Source organism: Chelonoidis abingdonii, chromosome 4 (assembly GCF_003597395.2).
Source record: "Chelonoidis abingdonii isolate Lonesome George chromosome 4, CheloAbing_2.0, whole genome shotgun sequence".
NCBI classification, from domain to species: domain Eukaryota; kingdom Metazoa; phylum Chordata; order Testudines; family Testudinidae; genus Chelonoidis; species Chelonoidis abingdonii.
The window spans coordinates 34077872-34101981 of record NC_133772.1 but is presented as its reverse complement, the minus strand read 5'-3'; the positions used below and the strand labels follow the sequence as shown (position 1 = coordinate 34101981).

Sequence of the window (24110 nt, the reverse complement as noted above, 5' to 3'; positions counted from 1 at the left end):
GCGTCACACTTTTAGTGCACTGATGGGATAGGCGCCCGGGAGGCCAATTACCGTCGAGTCGATTTGCGGCAACACTAACCCTAATCCGATATGGTAATACCGATTTTAGTGCTACTCCTCTCGTTGGGGAGGAGTACAGAAACCGATTTAAAGAGCCCTTTATATCGATATAAAGGGCCTCGTAGTGTGGACGGGTGTGGCGTTAAATCAGTTTAACGCTGCTAAAATCAGTTTCAACGCGTAGTGTAGACCAGGCCAGAGAGACAAAGAGGGGTCAAAGATGCAGCAAGCCTTGAACTGTGACAGTTAGTGTTTGTAGTAGGCTTAGTTCTTGTGGTGGAGGTAAAGGATTTGAATGAAGGATAATTATTCTAACCAAATTGTGAAAGGATCTTGGAAATGTGTTTTCATTAATGTTTTGTGAGTAAAATAAGCTGAGTACCTACATTAAACTATAATGCATGTACAGTGCATGAAAGTCATTGTGTGATCCAACTTCTTGTGGCTTTTTCAAACAGTTTTCCTTTCCCCCAGTGATACCTTACAACATTCACTTCTACCTGTAGATTTAAAAACAATTGGCTGTATTTCTGTGATGGTAAACAGTACTCTTCTTTGTGTCCTTTCACTCTGGCTTTTTCTCTGCTTGTCTCAGGATTAATTGAGACAATGGTGGTAAATTAGTTGAGTGAATGAGGGTTCCTTTAATTAAATTGGGAAAGGATCCCAGACCTGTGTTCTCAATCTCACTTACTGAATAAAAACTTGAGATTTTAACATGCATATGTGTTGCATTTAGAATGTACTGTGAGACACTGTATTATCTTACTTTTTAACAAGAAAATGCAAACTATCAGCACAGCAGTGGGAGAAGAATGAGGGCCAGTTCTTGGGTTGGGGGATGGACAGAAACACTGTGATTCTTGTGAAAAGAGCTGAATTGTGACACTGTGTTAACAAACACAGATTAAAATGACTCAGCTGTAACTCACCATAATTTCTGCAGTTTGCAGTCTGGATGTTTCAATCCCTCACACAGCAGCTGTACTCCAGAATCTCCCAGCTCATTCCCCCACAGTTCCACCTCTGTCAGGGTCTGGCTGATGCTGAGAACAGAAGACAGATTCCCACAACAAGCAGCTGTGAGACTGCAAATCCTCAACCTACAGAGACAAAACATATGGGAGAGAAAAGTTTATGACTTGATTCCTCCCTGTTCGCTGTGATTCTCTCATTGATGATAGTGTCTGTCTTGAAAGGGAACCATACTTGTTCATTCAGAAGAGACCAGGCACAGAGCTCTAGCAGGAGGCTGTAGGCTGGTCAGTACCAAAGACCCCTGTGTGGATTCCAGTACACGTGCCCCTAGCTCTGCCAGTCACCCCCAGCTCCACAAGGGAACATTCAGATGAACTGAAGGGAGGGCAGCAGACTGCAGGGGTATTTGTAATGGGCTGGAGAATCCTAACAGCAGGCACTGAGGAACAGTTCAAACCCTTTCCCAGTGCTGCTATTCTGCTTCCTTTCTGCTTAAGCAAATGAAATCTAAAGCTGCTATGTAAGCTCCTCTTGTTACCCTGGATTTGAGGGGTGTGTGTACCCCAGAATTTGATCCAGCCAATTGCAACCATATTATGTCCATTCAGCCACCATGAGTTAATAAAATAGAACACCACATAGTACAGGGTTAATTTGAAAGCAGGGCTTTTGAAGGCAAGATCAAAACTAGCTGGCAGTTTCTGCTAATCAAAATGGGAGGAGGGGAGAGAAAAGTAAATAACTGAGACTGAAAGAAGATAAGGGGATGAAACACCTTGAGCCTGAGCGCCTCTGATATTAGACGTTTATTGAAAGTTAGGAAAAGTGATGATTTTGTAGAGGTTATTATGACCTATGTGTTTTGTGAACGTTAGTTATAAAAGACTAGGTAATATAGTGTATTTTAGAGCAGTCCTCTGAAGCCACCTTGGGAGACATTTTTTCCTGACACCTTTCCTCCCCGATGGGTGAGCAACTGGCCAATGTGAACCTGCTGTTAATTCCTCAATACCGCTCCAGATGTCAGGTAAATATCTGGGATGTTCTAAATGTATTGCTTATGTCTGTGTTTGCTTAAATCTAATAAATTGCTGTTTCAGACAGAGCATGTTTACTTGCATTAATCTTTTATTAGATGGAATGGCTGTGCTACCATTGATTTATTCTTGACACCGCTGGGAGTGAAATAATTAAGTTACCACTGCTGTGGGTTCTGAAAACCCTGGGTAAGATCCTGCTTCCCCAAAACATTCCTCAGTGCCTAAAAACTAATCAGTCATGTCCGTGGAAGCCAAAACCCTTCCAAATTGGATGACAAGTTACATTATTTTTCTCCCAGCCAGACTCCCAGCTACATATACTGCAGATGAAAGCCTCCCCCGCCGCTCATCTGTTTAACACAACTAGATTCCTTACTCCCAGAGGGACTTTCTGGGGCTGGTGGAGAAATTACCTTCCTCTCCTCCCTGTATCAAACCCACTTACAAAAGGCTAAAGGCGGGGGGGGGGGGGGTTACAGTGCTTGTGAAACTAAGGGATTCACAGTGCATCCAAGCAAAGGCTCCTTTTAATAAGTTTCTTAGCTGGGACACATGATCTCAGGATCCAAGTTAACCCCTCAGATAAACGGCATGCTGCTGTTTTTGTAAAGGGACCATTCAGCCTTACAAGAATAACATTTTAGTCACAGAACTGCAGGCTGGGGAATCTACTACTTTATTCAATTGCATCTCACCAAACTAAGTGTGGCGGGGAACTTTCCCTCCCAAAACAGGAAGTGAGGGAAGGCTGGAGTATGGCTCCATTGTCTAATACCCTCGATAACTCGGTTAACTCTATGATGGCCATTTCACTGCAAATTTGCAGGCTCCACAATCAAAAACACTATGACGAGAGGGTATTCCTTGGACTATTGAACTACTATGAGAAGTTTGTAGTTAACCTCCATGCTTAACCCATTATTTAACTGCTACCTATGAAAGAAATCTGGGTCTGGACCACAGAATGTGACATCTTGGAAAACATAATTAAAATCTCTGCCCCTCACCTTCTCCTACTACTAGAATGAGAGCAATAACACTGACCGATGTCAAAGGAGTGGTGAAGGATTGCACTAAATAAAGTTTGTTAAGTGCCACCTAAGTGCAAAGTGTTGTTAAGGCCAGTCACTGGCAGAATGGGGCATAAATGGCAGGAATTCATGGCTCCTTGCCCTGTGTGTATTCCTCTGCTTCATATTGTCTGTAAATATAGGTACAACATTTACTAATCTCCAACCCTGTGGCCTAGTATCTGGTTTTAAAGACAGTGCATTATAATGGGGCAGTAGCATCCCTAGTCTAGGGGTATGTCTACACCACGGGATTATTCTGATTTTACAGAAACTGGTTTTTTAAAACAGATTACATAAAGTCGAGTGCACGCGGCCACACGAAGCACATTAATTCAGCAGTATGTGTCCATGTACCAAGGCTAGCATCGATTTCCGGAGCGTTGCACTGTGGGTAGCTATCCTATAGCTATCCCATAGTTCCCGCAGTCTCCCTCGCCTATTGGAATTCTGGGTTGAGATCCCAATGCAAAAACAGTGTCGTGGGTGATTCTGGGTAAATGTTGTCACTCAATTTTTCCTCCGTGAAAGCAACGGCAGACAATCATTTCGCCCCCTTTTTCCCTGGATTGCCCTGGCAGACGTCATAGCAGGGCAACCATGGAGCCCGTTTAGCCTTTTGTCACTGTCACCGTATGTGTACTGGATGCTGCTGACAGAGGCGGTACTGCAGTGCTACACATCAGCATTCATTTGCCTTTGCAAGTTAGTAGAGACGGTTACCAGCTATAGCACCATCTGCAACTGGAAACTGGCGATGCACGGTGCCATGCGAGGCCCAAATCAAAAAAGAGCTCCAGCTATGGACCATACGGGAGATACTGGATCTCTCGCTGTATGGGAAGACAAATCTGTTCTATCAGAGCTCCGTTACAGAAGAACGAAAATGCCAAGCATTTGAAAAAAATCTCCCAGGCTTATGATAACAGAGACCACGGCAGGGACTCAGCACAGTGCTGCGGTGACAAGCTTTAACAGAAAGTCCAAAAAATCAATGGACGCTCATGCAGGGAGGGAGGGGTACTGAGTACTCCAGCTTATTCCCACAGCCACCGCGTCTCTGAAAAGCATTTGCATTCTGGGCTGAGTCCCCATGCCTGAAGGGTCAAAAACATTGTCCCAGGGTGGTTCACGGTATATTCATCAATTTACCCCCGTCCCCCATAAGAAAAATGGAAAAAACATTGTTTCTCGCCTTTTTCAAAGTCACGTTATGGGTCTACTGCGTTGCTGCTGGTAGACGCCTGCTGGGCGCTGAATCGCACTATCCCCTTCCCCTTCCTTTCCTTGATGGCAGCGTACAAAAGGGTTTAAAACCATCCTCATTAGCACATGAGTGCTGCCTGGCTGGCCTCAGTGAGGTTGGCCAGAGGCGCCTGGGCAACATGAATGACTCCTGGTCATTCCTGGCAGACGGTGAAAAAGGATTGAAATCTGTCATCATCAGTAGACAGCTGGAGGGCTAAGCGTCCTGCAGCCCCCCCCCCCCGCCATGTCATAATGAAGATTTTGTACTGCTGACAATCATAGCAGCAGGAAGCTGCCTTCCCCCTCATTTGTATCTCACTAAAAAGTCCCTGTTTCTTATTCCGCATTCTTTATATTTATCACACAAATGGAGGGACACTGCCATGGTGTGACGATGTAGTTTCTGGCGACCCAGCTGAGAGTGCCAAATCAGGAGACCTAATTGCTCAAAACAGGGCAGTCACAGCCAGGCTGCGTTTTTCAACCTCTAAGGCAACCAAACAAGCCAGACAAAAGACTTCAGTTTCACACCCACTGGCTAACTGCATAGTCACAAAGCAATTTCCTTAGACGCTCCAGTTCCCAGTATTACCACCCAGTCCCACACGTCCTGGGGATGGATGGTTATGGGAAAACTAACGACCCCAGTAAAAGAAAAAGGTTCTCTCGATCCAAAGGACCAAGCCCCAGACCCAGGTCAATATGCACCTCAATCGTACCACAATCACGCTGTTGCCATCCTTTCGAATCTAAAATCTAAAGGTTTATTCAGAAAAGGAAAGATAGAGGTGAGAGCTAGAATTGGTTAAATGGAATCAATTACATACAGTAATGGCAAATTCCTTAGTCGCTGTAGCAGTGATGAAGTAAACTGCAGCGTTTGAAATGCAAGTCTCTGGAGAACATTCCCCCGCTGGTATGGGTCATCGATTCCTTTGTGCAGAGCTTCAATTGTAGCAAAGTTCCGTTCCAGAAGTAGAAGCAGGATGAAGACCAAATGGAGATTAGGCCTTCGCCTTATAGTAGGACTGTTCCAGGGTGTAGAGAACAGCTCCTTTGTTTCCTACTGTGGGAAATTACAGGCAAGAATTGTGGAGGTTTTGCATCAACATGGGGCACCTTGCTGAGTCACAAGGCGTATTCGCCTCCTCTCAATGGGTCAGTTGTGTAGGTGATGGTCCTTAATGGGCCATCAAGCAGGCTAAGCAGAGCTGACACCAACTTGTCTGGGGTTTCCCAGTAACACAGCACAAGTTTGAAATACAGACAGTATACACAGCCAATATTCATAACTTCAACTACAAAAATGATACAGACATACAGACAGCATAATCATAACCAGTAACCCGTAACCTGGTCTTAGACACCTTATATGACCCCCTTTACATAGGATTTGGTGCCACTACAGAACCTTACAGACTGACCTGATGCAGGGCCGAGCTTTAGAAGACAGGTCAAGAAGATACTAAATGAACAGAGCTTTGAAATGCAGCTGCAGTGTTAGAGGTAGAAGGGAAGGTTGCTCAGGTCTTGGGATGTCAGCAAACAAGTCTTGTCTATTGCTGTGAGCTTTGATTCAAAGATCAAAAGAGGAATATTAAACATTTAGGAAGGACACTTGCGTGAAACAGTATTATTGTCTATGTGTCTCTTTGAAAGGTTGTGGTGATCTGTATCTGAACTGTTAATGGGTAAATTACCCTGTGCTAATTGCCAGGATGTTTTGGAGAAGGACCTCAAAGAAAACTGAGTTCAAGTCTGTCTGTATATTGAACTTTTAACCAACAAACTCTCCCTCAGGGCCACGCGGGGGCGGGTGCATTTGCCTGGGGCCCATGGGGGAGGGGTGTTCGCCCTGGGGCCCTGTGGGGGAGGGGGCTAGTGAAGGCCCGGGGCCCCATGGAGAGGGAACATTGGGCCGGGGCCCACGAGGCAGGGTGCATTGGGCCTGGGGCCCATGGGGGAGGGGATTTAGCCCAGGGCCCACTAGGGTGAAGTATGGTCCCTTAGGCCCTGAATGCTCATAAGAGAGGGGAGCCCCAGGTGGTGCAGGTAACAGAGCACATCCCAGCCTGGTTCAACGAGGGACGACACCGGCACCCACCCCCACCCCCCAGCTGTGCCGTTCAGGTGGTCCACTTGAAGAACGATGCTGTTTGGGCTGCGTGGTGCAGCCAGCCCCTTTTCAGTGCCCAACGGAGCTGCATTTCACAGGCACACACCCCAGTCCCCATGGGTGTCCAGCCGGCATGGCCACGGGCAGAGAAACGGACTCTCCCTCAGGATGCTAGCGCCCAGTGAAAGCCAAGGCCCTGGAGGTCAGCGCTGGACAGGAAGGGGCAGTTCCTCCCTCGCTGGGACACATCAGCAGAGAAAAAGGGCCAAGCCCCGGACTGGGACGAGCGTCCTGGCCGTCACTATTGATATAAACTGGGACCATATAGAACATGGGTTGCAACCAAGGTCTGTAGTGGCACCAAATCCTATGTAAAGGGGGTCATATAAGGTGTCTAAGACCAGGTTACGGGTTACTGGTTATGATTATGCTGTCTGTATGTCTGTATCATTTTGTAGTTGAAGTTATGAATATTGCTGTGTATACTGTCTGTATTTCAAATTGTGCTGTGTTCTGGGAAACACCCCAGACAAGTTGGTGTCAGCTCTGCTTAGCCTGCTTGATGGCCCATTAAGGACCATCACTACACAACTGACCCATTGAGAGAAGGCGGATACGCCTTGTGACTCAGCAGGAGCCCCATGTTGATGCAAAACCTCCACAATTCTTGCCTGTAATTTCCCACAGTAGGAAACAAAGGAGCTGTTCTCTACACCCTGGAACAGTCCTACTATAAGGCGAAGGCCTAATCTCCATTTGGTCTTCATCCTGCTTCTACTTCTGGAACGGAACTTTGCTACAATTGAAGCTCTGCACAAAGGAATCGATGACCCATACCAGCGGGGGAATGTTCTCCAGAGACTTGCATTTCAAACGCTGCAGTTTACTTCATCACTGCTACAGCGACTAAGGAATTTGCCATTACTGTATGTAATTGATTCCATTTAACCAATTCTAGCTCTCACCTCTATCTTTCCTTTTCTGAATAAACCTTTAGATTTTAGATTCGAAAGGATGGCAACAGCGTGATTGTGGTACGATTGAGGTGCATATTGACCTGGGTCTGGGGCTTGGTCCTTTGGATCGAGAGAACCTTTTTCTTTTACTGGGGTCGTTAGTTTTCCCATAACCATCCATCCCCAGGACGTGTGGGACTGGGTGGTAATACTGGGAACTGGAGCGTCTAAGGAAATTGCTTTGTGACTATGCAGTTAGCCAGTGGGTGTGAAACTGAAGTCTTTTGTCTGGCTTGTTTGGTTGCCTTAGAGGTTGAAAAACGCAGCCTGGCTGTGACTGCCCTGTTTTGAGCAATTAGGTCTCCTGATTTGGCACTCTCAGCTGGGTCGCCAGAAACTACATCGTCACACCATGGCAGTGTCCCTCCATTTGTGTGATAAATATAAAGAATGCGGAATAAGAAACAGGGACTTTTTAGTGAGATACAAATGAGGGGGAAGGCAGCTTCCTGCTGCTATGATTGTCAGCAGTACAAAATCTTCATTATGACATGGCGGGGGGGGGGGGCTGCAGGACGCTTAGCCCTCCAGCTGTCTACTGATGATGACAGATTTCAATCCTTTTTCACCGTCTGCCAGGAATGACCAGGAGTCATTCATGTTGCCCAGGCGCCTCTGGCCAACCTCACTGAGGCCAGCCAGGCAGCACTCATGTGCTAATGAGGATGGTTTTAAACCCTTTTGTACGCTGCCATCAAGGAAAGGAAGGGGAAGGGGATAGTGCGATTCAGCGCCCAGCAGGCGTCTACCAGCAGCAACGCAGTAGACCCATAACGTGACTTTGAAAAAGGCGAGAAACAATGTTTTTTCCATTTTTCTTATGGGGGACGGGGGTAAATTGATGAATATACCGTGAACCACCCTGGGACAATGTTTTTGACCCTTCAGGCATGGGGACTCAGCCCAGAATGCAAATGCTTTTCAGAGACGCGGTGGCTGTGGGAATAAGCTGGAGTACTCAGTACCCCTCCCTCCCTGCATGAGCGTCCATTGATTTTTTGGACTTTCTGTTAAAGCTTGTCACCGCAGCACTGTGCTGAGTCCCTGCCGTGGTCTCTGTTATCATAAGCCTGGGAGATTTTTTTCAAATGCTTGGCATTTTCGTTCTTCTGTAACGGAGCTCTGATAGAACAGATTTGTCTTCCCATACAGCGAGAGATCCAGTATCTCCCGTATGGTCCATAGCTGGAGCTCTTTTTTGATTTGGGCCTCGCATGGCACCGTGCGCCACCCGTGCTGATCAGAGCTCCACGCTGGGCAAACAGGAAATGAAATTCAAAAGTTCGCGAGGCTTTTCCTGTCTACCTGGCCAGTGCATCCGAGTTCAGATTGCTTTCCAGAGCAGTCACAATGGTGCCCTGTGGGATAGCGCCCGGAGGCCAATACCGTCGAATTGCGGCCACACTAACCCTAATCCGACATGGCAATACCAATTTCAGCGCTACTCCCCTCATCAGGGAGAAGTTACAGAAATCGGTTTTAAGAGCCCTTTGTATTGATATAAAGGGCTTCGTTGTGTGGACGGGTGCAGGGTTAATTCGGTTTAATGCTGCTAAATTCAGTATAAACGCATAGTGTAGACCAGGTCTAGGTTAAGAATCTTCCTATGCTGCAAGGCCTTTTTTCCCTAGGATAGCCTGCAAAGTGGAGTAGGGAGGCAGAGACTTCCCTTTACTCCCTTGCTGCTTCCAGTCAGTAGACGTGCTCCTCACAGCCCATCGGTACCAAGTTCTTTCCTCACAATGGCCCCACCAACCCTACTGGTGGCATGAAGGGAGCAGGAAGAGACCAAAGCTGGTGGCTGAGTGGCACTGAGGTGTTCCCAGGAAGCCTCCTTGAGGCCTCCCACACATGCAGGTGCCCCACAATCATGTCATTCTCCCTACCAGCACTTCCTCAAAAGACAAAGGAAATTCACTGCCCAAAAATTTCATTAACGTAGTTAAGTTTGAATGCTCACAGCAGAATGCTAAATGCACTTTTACATAACCCTCTGATATCCCAGAAATACACAGGTAATGTCCACAGAAACTCTGCCCTGCAACCTTAACTCTGCACCCCTTGAAGCTGCAATAGTCACTGGGGATATACTGTGAGTAGGTTGCAGACAGGGCTGCCCCATAACAAGCAGACCTGAAGAATGATGAACAAAATCTGCCATTGTGCATTGTGTCCAGCAGAATTATATTCACTCATTCCCCTGCACGCACTGCCCATTCCTATGTTACATGTAGCTGTATTGGATGAGGAGCGATTCACTGCAGCTGGTGCCATAGCTCACACTGTCACCTTGAGGAAGATATAGTATAATAGTTTCTCCTTTAGTACTGATGTGCCCGGTCCCCACCGTGGTCCATGTCTTCTGGAAGGACAGTATGCTATGATTAATGATTCAGGGGTGGATTGGCGCTCAAAGTGGACAGTGTTAAGGTTACCTCTCCATTTCCCAATTTTCAGGGGCTTAAGTACAGATGCACTTGACATTCTAGAAGGGTACAACGTGCTGCCATTCAACCTTAACTCTGTGTTCACAGGGTGTTGGGGCAATTGATACCTACTTCATTCTTAAATTCAAACAGCAGTGGGTCAAAGCCCACTACAAAGCTTTTAGTGTGTGGCAGCAGGTTCCATGCAACCAGTTAGCATGCACCAGGCTAGTTCACTGTATATTCACAGTGTGGCTTGCTGTGCACTAAGTTGCAATGCAGACAAGCCTTGAGGCAAGTCAGGAGGTGACCTCCCTTATATAGGCTGAGACAATAAGAGGAGGTTACTCACCTTGTGCAATAACTGACGTTCTTCGAGATGAGATGAGATGTGGGTGCTCCACTCTAGGTGGAAGTCACTCTAGGTGACTTCAAAGCAGTGCATCTCAAGGAGGTAGGGACTTCGGATCCGGCAGGAATGCCGTAGACAATACTGCTCTGCCTAACCGAGTGTCAGAGAGGGGGCCTTGAGTAAGGGCATAGTGAGTAACAAATGTATGGTGGGAGGACCAGGTGGCTTCCCTACAAATGTCAGACAAGGGTACTTTGCGGAGGAAGGCTACAGAGGTAGATACAGATCTAGTGGAATGTGTCCTGATTAATGCCGGAGGTGTAATGTTCTTTATCTGATAACAGAGACGTATGCAATCAGAGATCCATTTCGAAAGCCTCTGAGTAGAGACAGCCACGCCCTTGGAATGGTCTGCGATAGAGACAAAGAGTCTGGGAGAGTTCCGGAAGGGTCTTGTTCTGTCCAGATAAAAGGGTAAGGCCCTATGCACATCAAGTGTGTGCATCGTGGCCTCGAAGGAGTTTGCATGTGGTTTTGGGAAGAAAGTTGGTAAATGTATTGGTTCATTGAGGTGAAAAGAAGCATGAACTTTTGGAAGGAATTTTGGGTGTAAACGTAGAGTAACTTTGTCCTTGAAGAAGAGGCACTCACTCTGAGTATATTTACTAGAGAGCATGCACGGCGGGTACCTCAGTTTCCTTCTCTACCCGCCCCTGGCTTGAGACGGGCTCAGCAGACTCCTTTATATTCCTTCCCATCTTAAAATACCTGTAGTTAGACAGTTTTTTTCCTGTTCTTAGCTGTTCGTTAGTAGGAAGAAGGTAGGTAACACTATTTTAAAAAAAAAATTCTCGTCCTGTCAGCCGCTTCAAATATGCCTGGCTCACAGCTTTAAGCACCGCTCCTCTTGTAAGGACACTATTCCTCCTTTCTGATGGACACTCCAAGGTGTATAAAATGCTTGGAGACTCATATTCCCCAAATGCTCTTCACTGCACCAAGTTAAGCTCTAGAGCTAGGAAGGACAGACAGTTAAAGCTAAACTCCTTTTTACTCCAAAAATCCTTGCATCCGCCTCAGACCCTGGCGCGGGACTGTGCCTCTCTCCGCACCAGCTCTTAACCCTTCAAAAAACTGAAGAAGAAGCTTAAAGAGAGCACTCACATCGAAACAAAGCTTCACTGACAAACCTCTCCTGTCAGCTCATCAGTTTCCTTACCAGCGTTCCCCGCCTGAGTACTTTTGACGAGCCGGGCTCCTCCGGTTACCGCGCTAAACCCGCCTGTTGCTTTTTGGCGCAGCTGCGAGGCTCTGGTTGCCGAGGCGACAGGCTTTTTCAGTTGCGCTGCCTTCGGATTTGTTGGCACCTAGTCGTGCACCTGCGATGAATGCAGGCACGGACAACGAAGGCACCGGCAGAAGCCTGCAGCCTGCCTATTAATAGCACGGCACCACCTCGCCGGCACTTGGCATTACTCCGCTACTTTGGCACGGAGCAAGACAAAAAACTCCGGGCCAGCTCCGGGTTTCCTCACAGGATCTCTATGTTGCCTTCGCCTACTACTGCCCCACCGTTGAATTTACCCATTTTCAAATGAGATCAAAATATGCTGACTCCCTAGTGTCACCTCATTGCAATTCGCCCTTTCTTGGGGATGGCTTCTCTATGTCAAATGACTCGGGGTCCGAACAGCCTTCCTCCAGTGAGAGGGAGTCTGAACTACGGGTGCTGTGCCAGCTGCAATCCTGAATTCACTCCTTCAGAGTCTCTTCCCCATGACAAGAAAAACGTCCCCCACAACTCAAGACCCCCACCTCCTTCTGTGGGTGTTTAACCTCCTGGATGGCACCTTCCTATGCCTTTTCCATATCACCATGGCAGTATTGGCTCTCCCCGGTGGCATCTTTTCGCCTCCGGCGCACGTCCGTGCCTACTCTACCTCCATCACTGCACAGGAACGCTAAATCCTTGACGCACTCTGGCCGGCATCCCTTCCCTCCCAGAGATCAATACTCTGAGGTCCTGTTCTGACGTACCACACGCTGATTCCAATAGCTCTTGAGAGACGGTGGTTACTCGATCCTTCCCCTCCCCTGCCATCAGATGATTTTTCAAATATTCCAAGATTTCTTCAGAAGTGGTTGCCAATTGAAGCTGCAGTAATCATTTGGAAGAAAGTAGCCTGGACGCAAGCACACGATGGAGCTTAACAGACATCCTGCACCAATCTTCATCTATTCCAGACTGGCATTACTAATTAACTCAGCCCTTCCATGGAACCTGCTATAATCCACCTGGCAGACTCCAGCCACAAGAGCACCTATCCTGCTAGAGCACCGAGGCGAAAAAGGCTCGGAAATACTTCATTCCCTCAAGGCGGATCTGAATTCCTTTTCTCACACTCCTGGCGCCCAATAGCTCCTCTTGGTAGTGGAATGGCAAGCCATCAAGAGAAAAGCAAACATATCACAGTATTTCCGCCCATACAAAGGAGAAACGCTCTCACCACCACACACAGGAGGGCAACGGCGCAATAGACCTGTGGGTCGGTAAAGTATATGCCTCTGTCAATGTTGCATATATTTCAAATTGCCATTATACCGCCATAATCTGGCAACGTACGACCAATAGAAACTTAAATTAAGGTTCTATGGACTTATAATTGTAACCACACTATCCCAGAACAACAAGAAACAACAGTTTACAGCTTTATGTTTCCGAGGGCCAAATCAGTATCCGCGCACGGCTCTTCAAGCAGCTCTGGTATTCATCAAGACTGCAGCAAGATCCACGGCTACGCAGTATGTCATGCGCAAGGTTCTGGCTATCCTCTTCTTCTCTTTCCTCCGAGGTTCAAGAGACCATGAGGATCTCACCTTTTTGATGGTGATAAACTCTTTGGCTTCCACCACTAATGAGTACTGCGCTCAATTGAAGACTCAAGGGCGACTCTGCGATCCTTAGGTATCCAGACAGCCCTACAAACAGAAAGCGACCGTAAGATAATCAACCTTCCCACCAGTCCGTGCTACCCTTCAATTACCACATTTCCCGAGAACTTCAGGATCAAGCATGGCAACTACCGTAACTGCGCCTAGAAGCGACACCCAATCTCTCTCCGGATGACGGGGCCCAACTTCCTCAAAATAATAAGCATAATTTGAACCTTTGGTCAAGGGTCCTCCATAAGAAATCGCCCCTACTCCAGCGAGGGTACTGTCCCCACAACTGTTCTTTGGACTGCTCATTATCAGCCATTTTTTCACCCAAGGCGGAATATTACCGCCATCACCGAGAAGTGGAGTTCTAAGAGTACATTCACAACAGGTATTTCCATTCTCTTCCTCTCCTTAGCCGTCCCCCACCCACCCTCCTCTCCCCGTCCCTCTTACAGGGACACTCTCAGAGCCACACCCTCCAGCAAGAAGTACTAAACATTTCCTTCACCTGGGTGCTGATCGACTCGAGCCTAACCGTTTGCAGGCCATACAATAGTCACCATACCCAATGGGGAAACTGGAGAAATTCTACTAACACCATTATGGTGGCGGCATACCTAACCGCAAAGCACAAGAGCTTAGCAACTTTTAGCAATGTCTAAGCGAGAAAATGGGGTGACCGATCACTCAACTCTCAGGAGATCTCAACAACTTTTGTTAGAAACAAAGTTCAAGACTGGTTACTCTCACCACCTATAGATTCCAGCCCTTGAAGCGGGCGATTTGGTTTTCAGCCCTCTCGACCTACAAGATGCCTCATTTTTCATGTCCACTATCACACCCAGCACAGCAACGTTTTCTCCGTTACCCTTGGCTCGGTGCTTACCCAATTACAGAGTTCTACCATTGGCCTTTTCCACTGCCCCCACGAGTCTCTTCTCCAAACTTTTTCTAGCGGTGGTCACGGCCTACCTCAGGAACATGGGAGGGTTAATATAATATTTTCTTACCTGGGCATTTGCCTTTCGTAAAGGAGCCTCCACAAGGCGTATCACGCTGAGGCCCTACCGCTTCACCAAAAATCACCATCGAGTGCTTTCATCACTGGGCCTGCAAATAAACGAGAAAAATCACCATTAAACTTCGCTACTACGAACATACCTGGACTTTTAGGAGCAAGCTTCGACTACCAGATGCCCCCCGGAGACGGGTAAGACGACATCCCTTTCCACCTGACCCGTTTTCAAAACAAAATTTACTAAAAACTGTGGCTACAAGGCTTCACAGCAGCCCTTCGGGTCGCGCCGCCCAAGACTGCCTCCAACTTACTGGGCACATGCCTTCGAAGTGCACTTTTCGTAGGTACCAGAGATGCATATCTCCACAGACGTAGCTTCCAATGCTTGGCTGGCCCGTGTGGTTACAAATCCAATGTAGCCCTCCAGTAAGAATGCACAGACTAAGCTTTACTGCTACCATGCACCGCTTAGCCCTGGGTTGAGGACTCTTTCATATTGGTGGACAGTCCCGCAGACCTCTTGTGTCTGGAGTCCCTTTCCTCCGCTACCACCAACCTGTGATGATGACAACCGACGCATCTCTCTCTTTTTTAGGCTTCTGCCGGTGCCTTCGTTGTCCGTGCCTGCATTCATCGCAGGTGCACGACTAGGTGCCAACAAATCGAGGCAGGCAACTGAAAAAGCCTGTCGCCTCGGCAACCAGAGCCTCGCAGCTGCGCCAAAAAGCAACAGGCGGGTTTAGCGCGGTAACCGGAGGAGCCCGGCTCGTCAAAAGTACTCAGGCGGGGAACGCTGGTAAGGAAACTGATGAGCTGACAGGAGAGGTTTGTCAGTGAAGCTTTGTTTCGATGTGAGTGCTCTCTTTATAGCTTCTTCTTCAGTTTTTTGAAGGGTTAAGAGCTGGTGCGTGAGAGAGGCACAGTCCCGCGCCAGGGTCTGAGGCGGATGCAAGGATTTTTGGAGTAAAAAGGAGTTTAGCTTTAACTGTCTGTCCTTCCTAGCTCTAGAGCTTAACTTGGTGCAGTGAAGAGCATTTGGGGAATATGAGTCTCCAAGCATTTTATACACCTTGGAGTGTCCATCAGAAAGGAGGAATAGTGTCCTTACAAGAGGAGCGGTGCTTAAAGCTCTGAGCCAGGCATATTTGAAGCGGCTGACAGGACGAGAATTTTTTTTTTAAAATAGTGTTACCTACCTTCTTCCTACTAACGAACAGCTAAGAACAGGAAAAAAACTGTCTAACTACAGGTATTTTAAGATGGGAAGGAATATAAAGGAGTCTGCTGAGCCCGTCTCAAGCCAGGGGCGGGTAGAGAAGGAAACTGAGGTACCCGCCGTGCATGCTCTCTAGTAAATATACTCAGAGTGAGTGAGAGTGAGTGACAGGTTTTAAGCATGCGTGGCCGGTAGGAGTACTGCTGTAAAAAATCTCCGATCAAAGGCGCAGGGGCACACCGACACCTAGAGTGGAGCACCCACAGGGACATCTCTCGAAGAAGAAATTCATCCTCATGCAAACACACTCATTCACCCCACAATGGACATGGCTTTTCAGGGCAGTTCCACAGCTTGATGCCCGAGATGCTGTATCCCACAAAAGGCGTTCAAAGAGGAATGGATGATCTCCTCATTAATTCACCAGTCCTGACCCAAATCCTCAACACACCAGACTCCTGTGTGCACACTTTGCACAGGGCCAGATTCCACACAAGGACTTCAAAAATCCTATTACCACATCAGGAAGAGATCACAACTAACTAATCAGTAATTTCCAAACCCAGTTGGTGGATTCATCCCCTGAGGTTTCATCAGGGATTCCTATTGCTGGGACCAGCGAGGCTAGCAATTGCTACAGATGCCAGACTGCATGGCTGGGGGCCTAGGGAGTATAGTCCGACTCGGAAAAGATGTATAAGCTGATCAGAACTAAGGGCAATCAGGTGAGCCCTCCTTCATACCCAGCAGTCAATATCATGTTCTTAACATCATCTACAAAACAACTGATGGGGAGATGCGGGGACAGGTGTGCAGGACTGGAGTTATGAGAATAGCAGCTGGGGTAGCAAACTTATGCAGTCAAGTTGTATGAATGGCAGGGTAGAGATTTTTTTTCTGGTAACTTGTTTTGCTTTATGCCTAGAAAGATTAGATGGTGCTGAAATATCCTTGCTCTCTTACTGTGGTAGCATCATGATCCTAGCATGCCTATTTACACTACCTTCTGCAGTCTCAATAAGACAATCACTGGGGGAACTGAGGTTTCAGCAGCTTTGCTGGTTCAGCAACTTTGGGCTAAACCTACCCCTGAAATGTGAATGAGAGCTGAATATGCAGGAATCATTAATGTTTGTTTATCTCGTACAGCCAGCTGAGAACAGTTCCCAGGGTGAAGCCAGACTCAGAAGAGTGTGGGCACCCTCCACCACATAGCATGAGGAGAGCAAGGTCTGGTCTTGGGCTGTCTCGTGCAGCTGTGTTTGATTGCTGTAAAACCATTTCAGTGTTACCGTTCTGATAGGCATAAGCTAAAGGAACCAGCTGTTGCTTACTGTAGTTTCTGCAGTTTGCATTTAGGATGTTTCAGTCCCTCACACAGCAGCCTCACTCCGCTATCTTCCAGTTTGTTTCTCCACAGGTCCAGCTCTCTCAGGGTCTTGTTGGCTCTGAGAGCAGAGGAGAGAGCCCCACAACAAGCAGCTGTGAGTCCGCAGTCCACCAACCTGGATGAAGAGATAGAGAACAGTGGCTTATCTTTGATATCATAGGTGCTGAGTTTTCTTTTTCCCTGAGGGTTCTCCACCACTGCTCTGCCCCCACCCCAAAGCACCTCTCTCATTCTGCCCCCTCCTCTGAGGCCCCACCCTCATTCCACCTCTTCCTGGCCCCACTACACCCATTCCCAGAGGCCCCGCCCTCACTCTGCCTCTTCCTCCCCCACTCTAACCTCTCCACTGAGGCACCGCCCACCCGCCACTCACTGCTCTCCACTCTCCCCCAAGAGCCTCACCTAGCCGCCAAACAGCTGATCAGCAGCTGCTGCCAAACAGCTGTGGCTGGTGGCCGCTGAGCACCCACTATTTTTTTTCCATGGGTGCTCCAGCCCTGGAACACATGGAGTCGGCCCCTATGGGTGCTCCAGCCCCAAAGCACCATGGAGTTGGTGCCTATGTTTGACATAATCACTATATTGTGGGAGTGCAGGGAGAGATTGCAGCAATGAGCATTGGGAACAAAAATTTGAAAAGCCAGTTGTGAGGATTCTTTCTGTTTATACCTGTTGGGCAGGGTTCCACTCCCATTTACACTGGTGTAACTCTAGAGCTAACCCACTGCCATTAATAGAGACACACTTGAAAGTACAGAACTGAGGGCCCCTTATGTCAATTACCCTGTACTGCACCAGTGAATGTTCTGTTGAACTGAAGGGACTGGGCACACTGTGGGTGTCTTTTCAGTAGGCTGGGGTAATCTGAACAAAATGCAGATGGGTATATCTAGGAAATAGTTCACTGTGCTTCATGGCTAGCACTCTGGTTCCCTTCCGATTGAGCAAATGGAGCTATTATTTCGGTATAAGCTTTCCTGCTCCAAAATCTCAGGGATCAAGACAATTTATTAACTATCCCTAATGTGAACAGAAACCCTTCCACCCAGAAGCCAAACTACCTGATTGTTCTGACACCAAACACCCATATTGTTGATGATCCAGGATCTTTGCATCCTCTCTGGCTACCAAAGAGGGACTGGAATCCTTTGTCCCAAACCACCTTCCAGACCTCTCAATATCTGGGGTAACATGTCTCAGTGATAACTCTATCAAGCAAGAGGGCATTGTCACCCCCCCCCCCCCTTTTCAGCTAGCAGGAGGCAGTGTTGTCACATCAATGGAAAACGTTTCCGAGTCAATGGAAAACCAACAAAGACCATGACAAATGATTGAAACCACTCGGATGTGAAAAGGATCATTACAGCAGGCATGGGATTGCACTGGCTATGAATAAAGACAAACCATTGTTTTCAGTATAACAAAGTGTAGCAAAGGCACTCTGGATCTATTCACTGAGGAAAACCCCTTCTGGATGGGGTTGCATTCATGAATGTTTGGATCTTGGTTCTTGGAAACCAGCTAGCTCTGCAATACACTCAAGCTGAGGTAAAGTAGATTTATTAGATAGGAAAGGTAACTATTAATTAGTGTACATCCAGGTTTGCATTTTATGATTTTGTTTTATATTATACCTATTTGGTTCCATTGCTCTCTACTATTTCTCTATTCTCTCTTAAATAAATCTTCTCTTGCTTTATTACAAATGGTCACAAGTGCTGTGTGGTTTTACAGGGTTTAAGCTGAAACTGGTAAATTGGGGTACACTGCACCTTCAGGTGCAGAGGATTTGGAATTTCTGTTACCACAGGCTGGATATTAGAGGGGAACAATTCAAAGGAACACCAGGAGTGGGGTTAGGGTTAGGAGACAGCTTGTGTGGAAGTGGAAGTTAACATGAAGTTAGGACTAGGAGACAGCTTGAGTGGCTGAAGGGCTGGCAGTGTCAGTGAACTGAGACCCAGTCATCACCAGCAAGGCCACCTCTCATTAGAGGTGGAGGGTAACAAGTCCTGGGTACCCTGAGAATTGCCACAAACCTCCAAACCAGGTGATGAATGACAGAAGCAACTAACATGTGACAAGGGCTGGAGAGTAGACTACCTGTTATGTTGCACCATGATTGAACAGATCAATGATTTTTAACTATAAAATCTGTTTTTAAGGATGTTTTCTTCCTGCATGAATTAAATAAAACAGGGCTTTAAAAAGAAAACTTGAAGAACAAGAAGTGACTCCTGTGTGACCACAAGGAGCCCTTCCTGGGGCAGAAGCAAGAGTTGGGTCAGAAATTTTCAGATCCACTGAAATGGATCAATACTTACCGCAGTCTCTGCAGCTTGCAGTTTGGATGCTTTAGACCTGCACACAGCAGCTGCGCTCCCGTATCTCCCAGTTCATTATCACTCAGTTCCAGGTCTGTCAGGAACGGGTTGGCACTGAGCACAGAGGAGAGGTCCCTACAACAAGCACCAGCAAGTTCGCAACACCTCAGTCTGCAGGAGACAGGTGCACAGATTAGAAAATTAGCTTTTGCTGCTGTCAGTGGGTTCCTAGAAACATTGTTTTAGAAGATGTCATTCTAGTGGAGGGGTAGTAGATGCTGAGAACCTAAACATGCTGAAGAGACAGATTTTTAACAGATGTTAGGATGCATAAGGAATGGGACAGGAAATATCATTGAAAATATTATAGTACTGTGATGGGGTGTCCACCCTACGCAGGATGGGAAAGGGTTACAGCGGCCAGGTAGGACTATTAACTCCACAGGCTATACCTGGAGGGAGAGCCAGGGAGCAAGGAATGCATGGCTACCAGGCTCAGCTGGGCAGGAATAGGTGGGGCCTCCAAAGCCAAGGAGCTGGTAGCAGACAGCTGCTGGGATAGGGCAGTCACTCCCTGGGAAGAAGGAGGAGGGTTTGGAGCCGGCACACCCAGAGTAAGGAGGGGAACAAGAAGTTGCAAGAAGCAGTCCATGGAAGAAGCAGTGAGGGCTGGGAGAGGAAAGCCCGGAATTTCTGGGATGAGGGTCTCTGGACTGGAACGGGTGGGCCCGGATTCCCCTACCAGCCACTAAGGGCATGGCATAGACTGGCAGGGCAGTGAACAGGAAGACTGCTTGGGTCACCGTGGGAGTGACAGAGAATTGAAGGATTGTACTCCGAAAGCAGGAGTGCTGAGTGACCTGGCCAGAGGGCTAAGTCACAAAGAGGACACTGCAGTTCCTGGAACAAGAGAGGAGCTGCAAAGATGGTGTAATGGTGAGCAAACCACAGAAGGGGGCATCCACCTGAAGAGCTAATCCCTGGGGTGACCAGGAGGAGGTGCCACACAATCACTGAATGGTGCACCCCATGACAGGAACACTGCATGCAGAACTGGAGGGAGGGGGTTCCAAGAAGAGTGATGAGAATGACCAAGCTCCTGGAAGAACGTTCATATGAAGAGACTGAAAAGACTGGGACTGTTCACCTTAGAAAGAAGATGAATAAGAGGGGACATGATGAAAGTATCTAACTAAATGCCCCCAAATTTTATTAATGCACAGCTAAGGCTGCCCAGTGCTGTCTCCTGCCCTTCTAGAGAATGGAGAGTGGCTGAACTTGGACCCTGACAATAAGGAAATACAAAGCACAACTACCTGCTACCCTTACAGAGCAACTTTAACTCCGGCCCCTGGAGCTGGGAGTAGCCCCTGGGAGTGGGTTAGTAAGGACAGAGCAAAGGTTTGGCAATGGAGGGAGGTGATGGATTCTCCCTCTCTTGAAGTGTTCAGATTAAGACTGGATGTCTTTCTGGAAGATGCTTTAGTCGAACACAAAAGACACTGGGTTCAGCACAGGAGTAACTGGGTGAAATTCTATGGCCTATATTATACAGGAGGTCAGACTAGATGATCTGATGGTCCCTCCTGGCCTTAAAGTCTATAATAAGTAGATATGATGAAGGACTAAGAGAAAAGGTGCTATTGAGTGTGCTGTGTTCTACGGATTTTATTTGCATATTTATCTGCATGTGTTCCAGCTGCATTCACTGTGTAAAGTGTAGCTGTGTTGAATGGTGGAGACTTAGATGGAGCAGCTTGGCAAAGCTATTGCTGTGATATGAAGTGAGCTGTATGTGTACCTCGAGGGACCTGTGATGCACTGACAGATTCCACATTCCACCTGTGTTGGAATCTCCATCCTTAGAAGTTTTTAAGGCCTGGCCTGACAAAGCCTTGGCTGGGATGATTTAGTTGGTGTTGGTCCTGCTTTGAGCAGGGGATTGGGCTAGAAGACCTCCTGAGGTCCCTTCCAACCCTAATATTCTATGAAAATATCCTGTAAAACTTGAACAAAAGTTATGGAATTGAGATAAAGGTTATTGAATTAAGTTAAACCTCACTGAATTTGGGGTAACCTCTTTGGAGTTCACTCTATTTCAAATGCAAAATGTTTATGTGCTACTGTGAGATTGTATGAAACTTTTTTAGCAGAAAGACAAGATTAATGCAATCTCTGGAAGGTATGAGGAAATTCACATGTATTCATCCAAAAAGACCACTGAAGTGGATTTCCTTAGGAAATACCTTGAGGTGAGGGGAATACAAATTCTCCTCCTCTAAAAGTCAACCTTTTGAAGATATGGCCTGGGGAGAGAGACCCTTTTGTATACTAACTACTTGCTTCTGGAAATTCCAGTTCAAAGACCCCTGAACTGTAGGAAAAGGGAACTGAGCATGTTATGAGCATGCTTGTTCTGAACTGAAGCTCTGATGAACTTGTAAACACAATGAGACCTGGAGGAGGGGTATTAAAAGACTGCACTTGCCAGAGGCCCTGTGAGAGTTGGGATGAACTCTGCTAAGCTTATTAGCAGGCATGGAGGTTCTTTTACTGTTTTAAAGTTTTCTCTGTAATGCTTTGTACCTTAGGAATAAAGTAGGCTTGCTTAGAAAGAATTGTGCGGTAACTTATATCTGTAGCAATTATACTCTTATCCATCTCTGAAGAGAAAGCAGGTGTTCTACGGCAACCTGTCTGCGCTGGGAATGACACAGTAAAGTCAGTGAACTGTCCAGCCTGGGAATACCCTAGTCAGAAGGAAGAGAGACCTGTATCTCAGTCCAAGAGCGGTAACAGCTGAGGAGCTGAAAGCTAAGAGTGGGTGCCCTTAATGACCCGCTGAGGGGAAACACCGATGCAGTCACCCTGCCCTGCGACAGGACCGAGCACCTCAGCACTGAGATCTGTAGGTTGTGTCAGTAGCGATGAACAAGAGTTTATTTTTGCCACAGGAGTTGTCAGCAGTGTAGAGGCATAGGTGACAGAGCAGTTGCCAAGGTTCAGACAGGGGCACATGGAGGCAATGGCTCAGAAGGGATCCAAAGGACAAGGACAAGGGGTTGCATATGTCCCCTTTCTTTCACTGTTCATGAACATTTTTGAACGGTCTTGGTTTTCTCCTGAGGCAGAATGGGAAAGTTTCGAAAGTTTCAAACATTTTTGTGGGACAGGGAAACTGTTTCCTAGCCAGCCAGCATCACATTAACAGGTGTTAGTTACAGAAACCAGCTGTTATTTACCTTATTTTGTGCAGTTTGCATTTGGGATGTGTCAGTCCTTCGCACAGCAGCTGCACTCCTGGATCTCTCAGTTTATTGTGTCCCAGGTCTAGCTCTGTAAGACTCTGGTTAGTTCTGAGAGCAGAGGAGAGATCCCTGCAACCATCAGCTGTGAGATGACAATACCACAACCTGTAGGAGACAGATACATACAGAGAGTCAAATGACTGGTTGTTTATGCTCCCCTCCCTGTCTTGCCCTCACTGTTAGTCGGAGTCTAGAAAAGGATTGTTTAATTTGGAATTGTAGTGTTACAGCTGGAGTTTAAAGGGGGGTAACATTTAACTTTAAAAAGAGGAACTACACAAGAATGAGGATAAGAGGATCAATGGCTAATATTTCCTCCTAGCTTTTGAATGTGAAAGTAAAGGCTGCCCCTAATAACCATGGCTTCTACATCCTGTTGCCTCCCGTGATACTGAAGCCAGGCTATCCCTGGGGAATATTACCATCCCTTGGTCTCCACGGATAGCAAACTGGACAGGAAACTAAAAACAACCCAAAGTGATGTGGGGAGCAAAAAGAAAACAGGGTGCAAATAAAGTGGGACACAGGAGGTAGCAGTCAGAAAATGAGGGGGGCATGGGAAGGGGGGTAACCAGGTCAAGGGCTGGAATGGTGCGATGGGGCTCTAAAAACCCCAGGCCTGGTGGGGGGAGAAACCTGATGACCCTCCCACAATCCCTGATACAGGAGGCTTGTTCTGGGGTGGGGCTAAAAGGCTGGAGGAGAGTGGCCTTAGCCTGTGCCATCAGCCAGGGTTCTCCACTGCTGCAGAGCAGCCCCTGGCAGGGGGAGCTGTGAATCAGAGCAGCCCTCAGAACTGTCTAGTTTTACATTGGGGCCATTCAGCCCCCAGAGCAGCTCAGAACCTAGGATTCGTATAGGTATCTTAAAGCCATGTTAGACCAGTGCGTGGCCCCTCCTCCAGACACAACAATAAATCTCATTCTTGGGGTTGTCCATATTGGGAGTGTGAACCTGGAAGGCACCACTGTGTGAATTTCCATGTGTATCTGTTATGGCCTTTACCCTGCACCCCACAAGGGGCATGTGCGGAAAGCTGAAGGAAAGCAGGGGGTAGAGCGTGGCTGCATTTCCAGTGGGCCAGGGAACCTCGGCTTTAGAGAGAAACATGTCGCTGGGTGTGACGTTATTGATATAAACTGGGACTATATAGAACATGGGTTGCAACCAAGGTTCTGTAGTGGCACCAAATCTTACGTAAAGGGGGTCATATAAGCTGTCTAAGACCAGGCTATGGGTTACTGGTTATGATTATGCTGTCTGTATGTCTGTATCATTTTTGTAGTTGAAGTTATGAATATTGACTGTATACTGTATACTGTCTAGTATCAGAGGGGTAGCCGTGTTAGTCTGTATACTGTCTGTATTTCAAATTGATGCTGCAGTTCTAGGTAATACCCCAGACAAGTTGGTGTCAGCTTAGCCTGCTTGATGGCCCATTAAGGACCATTAGCTACACAACTGACCCATCGAGAGAAGGCAGTTACACCCTGTGACTCAGCAAAGTGTGCAGAAACTGGCCCATGTGACTGCAGACTCCATTTTGCTGTAACTTTCCACAGTAGGAACAAAGGAGTGTTCTTACACCTGGAAAAGCCTATATAAGGC

At 47.3% G+C, this 24110-nt stretch overlaps 2 protein-coding genes across 2 annotated transcripts in view; one reads left to right on the top strand and one right to left on the bottom strand.

The window, feature by feature from the left end:
* Window positions 1–24110, top strand: part of LOC116836373 (NACHT, LRR and PYD domains-containing protein 12-like) — a 596145-nt gene that overhangs the window by 321183 nt on the left and 250852 nt on the right. The gene's annotated exons all lie outside the window — the stretch shown is intronic.
* Window positions 1–24110, bottom strand: part of LOC116822635 (NACHT, LRR and PYD domains-containing protein 3-like) — a 142829-nt gene that overhangs the window by 89526 nt on the left and 29193 nt on the right. Inside the window, exons 7-10 of the mRNA XM_075065028.1 lie at window positions 22437–22607; window positions 19195–19365; window positions 16815–16985; window positions 993–1163 (exon numbers count right to left, since the gene is read on the bottom strand). Coding sequence (XP_074921129.1) covers window positions 993–1163; window positions 16815–16985; window positions 19195–19365; window positions 22437–22607 — 684 coding nt within the window. The remainder of the gene's footprint in view (window positions 1–992; window positions 1164–16814; window positions 16986–19194; window positions 19366–22436; window positions 22608–24110) is intronic.